Source organism: Stegostoma tigrinum, unplaced genomic scaffold, assembly GCF_030684315.1.
Source record: "Stegostoma tigrinum isolate sSteTig4 unplaced genomic scaffold, sSteTig4.hap1 scaffold_53, whole genome shotgun sequence".
Lineage (NCBI taxonomy): Eukaryota > Metazoa > Chordata > Chondrichthyes > Orectolobiformes > Stegostomatidae > Stegostoma > Stegostoma tigrinum.
In genome coordinates, this window is record NW_026728461.1 from 1253432 (window position 1) to 1260393 (window position 6962).

General features: G+C 44.2%; 1 protein-coding gene across 4 annotated transcripts; it reads left to right on the forward strand.

Moving 5' to 3' along the window:
• Nucleotides 1–353: 353 nt before the first annotated feature.
• LOC132208759 (uncharacterized) lies at nucleotides 354–6635 on the forward strand. 4 transcript variants are annotated; one of them, XR_009444902.1, is made up of 3 exons: nucleotides 354–437; nucleotides 548–642; nucleotides 5727–6635. XR_009444902.1 is itself a non-coding variant. In XM_059644133.1 (2 exons), exons 1-2 carry the CDS (start codon nucleotides 2728–2730, stop codon nucleotides 5943–5945), a joined length of 651 nt encoding a protein of 216 aa, XP_059500116.1. In that variant the 5' UTR covers nucleotides 2434–2727; the 3' UTR covers nucleotides 5946–6635. The 4 variants fall into 4 exon arrangements, 1 of the variants encoding a protein (XP_059500116.1); XR_009444900.1 differs by lacking the exon at nucleotides 354–437 and having other exon boundaries at nucleotides 445–642; XR_009444901.1 differs by lacking the exons at nucleotides 354–437; nucleotides 548–642 and adding an exon at nucleotides 2434–3609.
• The last annotated feature ends 327 nt before the right edge of the window (nucleotides 6636–6962 follow it).

A 6962-nucleotide genomic window follows, 5' to 3' on the forward strand; every position in this document is an offset into this window, starting at 1 on the left:
ATAGGATTATAGAACGAAAAAACACTGCTGATGGTTCGAAGCTGAAAGACTAACAGTGAAATGCAAGAGACACTTAGCAAGGCGGGACACAGTCTGACACACACACACTACAAGATAACCAGGGGAATGGGGAGGGAATTTGTTGGTTATACCGGGATACAGGGTCAACAGCGAAAAGTGGGAGTCACTGGATTGGGAATCGCGGGATAAAGACACGTAACTGGGTCAGAGAATGGGGACAGCACAGCGAGGCTCCCTGTGGTACTCGCCTTGGACCGCCCCGCTTTTGGGCAGGTCTGAGTTCAGTTTCCGGAAACTGCAAGTTCTGTGAAGTGGGCGGGACTAAATTTGTGATTGACAGGTAGGGGGTGTTTTTCAGTCCAGAAACAGCCTCTGCTCCGCCTTTTCTTGGTGAATGTTTCCCTGCAGTCGAGTTGGTGAGTGTTTAGAACTCTGTCGGTTTCCCGGTAATGTAGGTGAACTGTAGGTCACTGTGTGTTAGATCATATCGCCAACCCTCTCTCATCCCCTTTCTCCCAATCCCCAGTTACACGCTGCTGACTCAGGGAGCTCTGGCGGATGCGGGGCTGTGGTCAATCTCGGCGCTGGTTTCGGTTCACAGAAGACGGTTTAGTTTTTGAGGTAATGACAGATCATTCTGCCCAGCAGGACAGATTCTAATGTTGTCAGCAGGGACCATACAGCCCTCACAGACTGGGGTTAGTTTCTTTCCAGCAGAACAGACCGAGGAAGGGTCATCGGACCCGAAACGCTATATCTTCTTCCCAGATGCTGCCTGACCTGCTGAACTTTTCCAGCAACTTCCGTTTTGTTGTAGACTAAGGGGGGGACATGACTGACATGTATAAATTTATGAGGGAAATAGAGAAAACAAGAACAAATCTTTCTGCTTAGTGGTGGAATCAGTATCGGGCGACATGGATTGATGGTAAGCGGCGGGAAGTTTTGATGAGTTGAGCGGATTTTTTTCACTCAGATAATGGGGGGAAACTGAAACTCACTGCCTGGCAGCCTGGTCGAGCTAGAAATGGTCATAACATTTCCGGAACTATTGAGATGTATAAAATAAACACGGAAAGAACTGGGATGCTGTAAATCAGAAACAAAAAAGAAATTGTTGACAACATTCTGCAGATCTGGCAGCATCTTGGAGAGAAATCAGAGCTCAAGTTTCGGATCGAGTTTTTGAAGCCAGGATGTAGAAACCCCAATGAGGAAAGAGGGGACCTAACTTCAGACAACCAACGCGGACAAGTGCTTGAAGTATCAGCGGGGAGAATTTTGCAGGCAGTTATCAGAACTCTTTTGAAAAGATTTGGGATTGTTATGGAAAAGGACAAGGATGGACCTGTAATCAAAGTTCTAACTTGGTTGATTTTAATAAGATATGATTTGGCCATAGTGCACAGGAAGTAGATACTTTCAGGTACATGTGCAAGAGGGAACATAAATGGAGAGATAAGGAGAGCTCTAAGGGAAATATGAATTGATACTGCCAAGTGAAATGAAGCAAAATGGTCTGTTGTTTTACAGGTAGACATATGGTTAAAGGATAAGGGGGAATGTGTAAGGTCCATTAAGGACCACAGAGGTATCTGTGCGTAGAACTAGAGAGTGTTGGCCTGGGTCGAAATGAATACTTTGTGTCAGTGCTCACTAGTGAAATAGATGAATCAGGGAGAAGGTCTGTGATAGAATGTGAAGAAACTATCACAGAGAGAGAGAGGAAGTACTGAGTAGTCTGGAAGGTTTAAATGCAGGTCAGTATCCAAGGTCAAGTGAAATGTCTCCTGTGATGTTAGGATGAAATAGCAGGGTGCTTGCAAGGTTCTTAATTCCCCACTAACCACAAAGGGACCCTTCTGAAGGGCCACCGGACCCAAAACGTTAACTCTGTTTTCTCCTTCGCAGTTGCTGCAAGAAGTGCTGAGCTTTTCCAGCAACTTTGTTTTTGTTCCCAATACTTTTATTTAATCTCTTTGGACATCAGCAAGGCTTTTGGGAGACTGAAAGCAAAGCTAAGTGCGCATAGAATCCATTGAAATTTAGCAAATTGGATCCACAATTGGCTGAGGTTCAGGAAGCAGAGAGGTGGGTTTTTTCTTGTTTCTAACCGCAAATCTGTGCACATTGGTGTGGCAGAGTGGCCAATGTTGGGCCCTTATTTTTGTTTTAGGTAAATGCCTTAGATTTGAATGTATGAAGGTTGATCAGTTAGTTCAGATGATGCAAAAGTAATAGATGGTAAATAATGAGATGGATAGCCTTAGTTTACAGACAGGCTGATCAGTGGTAAATGGAATTTGATCTAGATTCGTGAATAGCAATACATGGACAAGTTATCCTGTCCTTGAATTCATTTGTTAATCAAACAGTTTGTGATTAGTTGACTCGCCAGGGGAGGAAGGCTATTTCCTTTTCCCATCAACATACACCATGACACAGTCCTGGATTGTAAATGGGGATTTTGGCTGTAAGACAATTTTGCTACATGTTGCTCACTCCACAGTTAGACCTCAAATGAGAGGCTCTAATGTATGGTGCTGCAAATTATGAGGAACGAAAATCACATTTTGGCTTTTATTGCTCATCAATTTGCTGTCCCCTAAATCTTGATCATCTCTAATAGAAATCATGCAAACATGAACATGAGGAAAGAGGCCACCATTTTAGCAGGAAAACAAATGTGTAAAGCTAAGAGAGCAAATGATGACAGTAAATTTAAGAGACGTACCAGAACCAACATTTGCAGTGTCGGCACCCTCCCTGGATTCACTCCCTGTCCCTTCCTTTGCTGCAAGTGAACAGTTTCCCCACCCTACCACTCAGGAAGACGAAAGAAATGGAAAGGAAGGAGACATTGCTTTGCTCCCAGATGTTGCACAGAGGAGGAGGTTTCACTGGAAAGACAACATCTGCATTGTGAGCCCAGGACTGAAGCAGCCAATAGGAATTGCTGTGCTCCGTGGTGATGTCTCAGGTTTCAGGCACGTGGACACGGGAGCCCCGCCCCCACCTATTGTTCCCCTCCTGCTGCCAAGGTTTCCGGGGCAACCAGCGGGCGGCTCGAATCAGAGCGAGAAGCTGCTCGGGATCTGCCCCTCCCCCTCCCTCCGGCGGCAATTGCTGAATCAGAAGGTGACCATGATCAGCCTCTGACTGTTCTGTCTGTTTATGGTTTGCCTGTTCTGTCTGTGGGGAAAGGTATGGACCATGTGGAAGCAAAGAAGGAAGACCATGGAGGAATTTGAAAATAAGGATGGGTCTGAACAGCGGGCCTTAGATTGTTTGTTATGAAATGTTTGTTGGTGAGATGTGGCCAGTGCTGCCTGGATCAGCATTTATTGCCCATCTCGGGTGCTGTGGAGAAAGAGCTGCCATGGACCATGTCTATAATCTTTGACTGCCTATTATGCTGGGGACCAGGCAAGTCAGCGTTTCTACTGGACCTGAAGCCTGTCAATTTCGGATGGGTAAATCATGTTAGACAAATCTACAAAAGTGTTTTTTGAAAATGTAACTGATAGAACCCAGTGGATGGGGTCATTTGGATTTTCTCAAAGCTGCTGATCAAGTTCCGCTTAAGAGGTTAGTGTGCAAAATCAAAGTTCATAAGATTGTTGGGAATTTACTGGTGTCGATTGTGAATTGGTTAGCAGACAGGAAACAGTAGAAATAAATGATCTTTTTTCAGTGTCTAAGGCTTTGACAATTGGGACACCACAAAGATCAGTGCCCTTGGACCTCATGTGTTCAAAGTGTACATCAATGATTTGTATGTGCGAATCCAATGTACTATTTCTAGGTTTGTTGACACAAAAGAAGGGGGATTGTGAGTGAGCAGGACATAAAGAGACTTCAGAGTAATTTAGATGATTTGAGTGAGTAGCAAATGCATAGCAGATGCAGTATCAGTGTGAAGTTATCCACCTTGGTACCAAATTCAGAATGGCAGAGTATAATTCAAGTGGTGGTCGATTTGGAAATGTTCATGTACAAAGGGACCTGGGTGTGCTTGTACACCAGTCATTCAATACAAGCTTGTAGGTGCAGCAAGCAGTTAGGAAGGCAAATGGAACTTTCTCCTTCATTTCAAAAGGGTTTGAGTATGGCAGCAAGGTGGTCTTACAGCAGCTGTGTTGGGTTTTGTGAGGCCACATTGAAATCTATGAGCAAGTTTGGTCTCCAAAACAAAGAAACATTATTCTTGCTGCAGGCAAACAGCAATTTCTTGTGTTGCTGAGTGAGGGACAAAAGTTATCACTGACCATGAATCAAGAAGAAGCTCCAGTTGCTGTCTTGGTTTCAAGTCAGATTTGGAGATGATGTCACTTGTTGACAACACTTTAAAGCATTTCCCAAAGCGGGAAGTGGGTGATGTTCCCTCACTTTTGCTTCATTTCCCTCTGGCAAAACAAGACAGAGTCTGAGGGTCTAGGCCCGAAGCGTCAGCTTTTGTGCTCCTGGGGTGCTGCTTGGCCTGCTGTGTTCATCCAGCCTCGCATTTTGTTGTCTGAGGCACTGTTTGGTTTAGGCATACCCACTGCAGGGCTCTGCTCCCCACCCCACCACCTCCCCCTGCTACACACACTAAGAAAGGAATGATGTGGATAAAGTAATCCAAAAGGTGTAGTGTGAAATACAAGACAAAATAGAGAGAGGTAGTGTTAGAGGAGCTGGAATCATTGAAAGTGGATGAGTCACCAGGCCCAGATAGATAGTTCCCTGGCGTGTTGAAGGAAATAGCAGATGTTGTGAGGATTAATTTTCAATCTTCACTTGACTCAGGTGAGGTGCCAAGGGGCTGGAGGAATGCAAATGTGGTGTTGTTGTTTAAAACAAGTACAAAGGAAATGCCATACAACTATAGGCCAGTCACTCTTACTTTGGTGGTGGGCAAACTGTAAGAATCAATCCTGAGAGATCAGAGAAACTGTCAGTTAGAAATGCATGAACTTGTCCGGGATAGTCAGCATTGCTTTGATGAGGGAAGGTCATACTTGAGCAATTTGACTGAATTCTTTGAGAAATTGGTAAGGAGTCTCAGTGTGGGTAGTGAAGTGGATATTGTTTTCATAGATTTTGTTAGGATATTTGACAAGATCCCACACAGCAAACTGGTCAAAAGTAAAAACGCATGGATAACAGGGTAATGTGTTGAATTGGATCCTCTGTTTACAGTGCTCTGACATATTTCCAGTTGCAAGTTCCAGCAGGAGACTGTAATATAGGAAGCAGTGAAATTGTTTCAGAGCTGAGCATAATGGACTATTCAGCAAATTTTGAGTTGGTACTGCTGTGTTCTGTTATCTGTGAGAGTTTGCATGGTCCAGGGCTGATGTGACTCCTTTAATCTGGCTCTGAATTCATGTTCACCATTGCTGTATTTCATCTCTACTGTCCTAGATCTTCTGTCTGCAATTGTCTAACTTCTGTCCCTGCATTTTAGCTCTGTTTTGTGTTTTACTGTTACATCTGCTAATTGTGCCTTAATTAGACTTCCACCACTGCCTATCCCCTGACCGTGTGCTTTTGACTGACCAACTTGATTTTCTCACAGAATTGTTAATAGTCAGAAATTGTTTTTAGTGTTCTGCTATCGACTTCTACTCTGCAAATTACAAGATTCATCCAGTTCACATTTTATAACCTACCATTTTGATTTTATGGTTTCTGTCTCACTCTCCTTGTTTCATCCAAATCAGCTGAACATGGTTTTCAGAAGAGGAGATTTTGCAGTTTACAAACTGAAACCAAACGTCACTCAGGATCTGAGAGAGTTACCAAACGTATCACAACCTGAATACAACAGAATATTGGACATGGAAGGAGAAAGCACTGTTCCCAGTGGGGAGAAACTGGTTCTGTTTTTGGGTAAGGCTTCAATCAATCATCTGGCTTATCAGAATGTAACACACTCATAATGATTAGAAGCCATGGAGATGAGGGGATTGTGGAAAAGACTTCTTTCATCCATCAGTACTGAAAAATCATCAGCATAGTTACACCAGGAAGAAGCCATTCACCTGTTCTGAGTGTGGAGAGAGACTCACTCAAATCATCCACCCTGCTGACACACCAGAGTGTGGCAAGAGGCTGTTCACCCCCACAGAGTGTGGAAAGAGATTTATCAATTCTTCAAACCTGGTGACACACCGGCAAGTTCACACTGATGAGTGACCTTTTAAATGCCCAGCCTGCAGGAAGTGCTATGAAAGGTCTGGGGAACTAATGCTCCATCAATGTGCTCACACTGAAAGAGACTGTTTGGGTGTCCTGACTGTGGGACAGCATTTCAGTGATCATCTCGGCTCACTGTATACCATTACGTTCACATTAGGGAGAAGCCCTTTACCTGCTCTGACCGTGGGAGGGAAGTCAGTCAGTCACCCCATCTGCTGAGGCACCAGCACATTCACACTGTGCAGTGACCATTCACCTGCCCCAGCTGTGGGAAGGGAATCACACAGGTGTCATATCTGCTGAGTGACCAGAGAGTTCACAAGAAACTGCAGTGATTGGGCTTTACTATTAACCACGTTCAGGAATTAACCAGGTTCATTGTGATCTGTTTCTGCTGATATTAATAACCACCTGTTCAGGTATATGTTAATGTAGATACGTATCAAATAAACCAGTTTTGTGTAAAATACAATGTTTCATCTTCTTATTGTCTCTAACACAGGGGATTCCCTTTCAATTGCTGTCCCACTCCCCTCCACCCTCACCTTTAACAAGAAGTATGAAAGCTCCATTGTCACTGAGATGAAGACCATCTGATCAGTTGCCTCTGCCCAGACTGGGAAAATTGCTCTGGAAAATGGGTCTGATTTTCCACCAATGTATTTACTCATTGGGTCAAACTGCTTGTCAAGTGCTTCTAGCCTGACCCCGGATCCCCAGCTTTCTCCAGTTTCTCTCCTGTCAGAGCTTGTCTTGCC

Coding starts and splice junctions, on each gene's coding strand:
- LOC132208759 (XM_059644133.1), top strand. CDS start 2,728: ATGATGACAGTAAATTTAAGAGACGTACCAGAACCAACATTTGCAGTG. Junction 3,160..5,726: donor GGCAATTGCTGAATCAGAAG/GTGACCATGATC, acceptor CATCCAAATCAG/CTGAACATGGTTTTCAGAAG.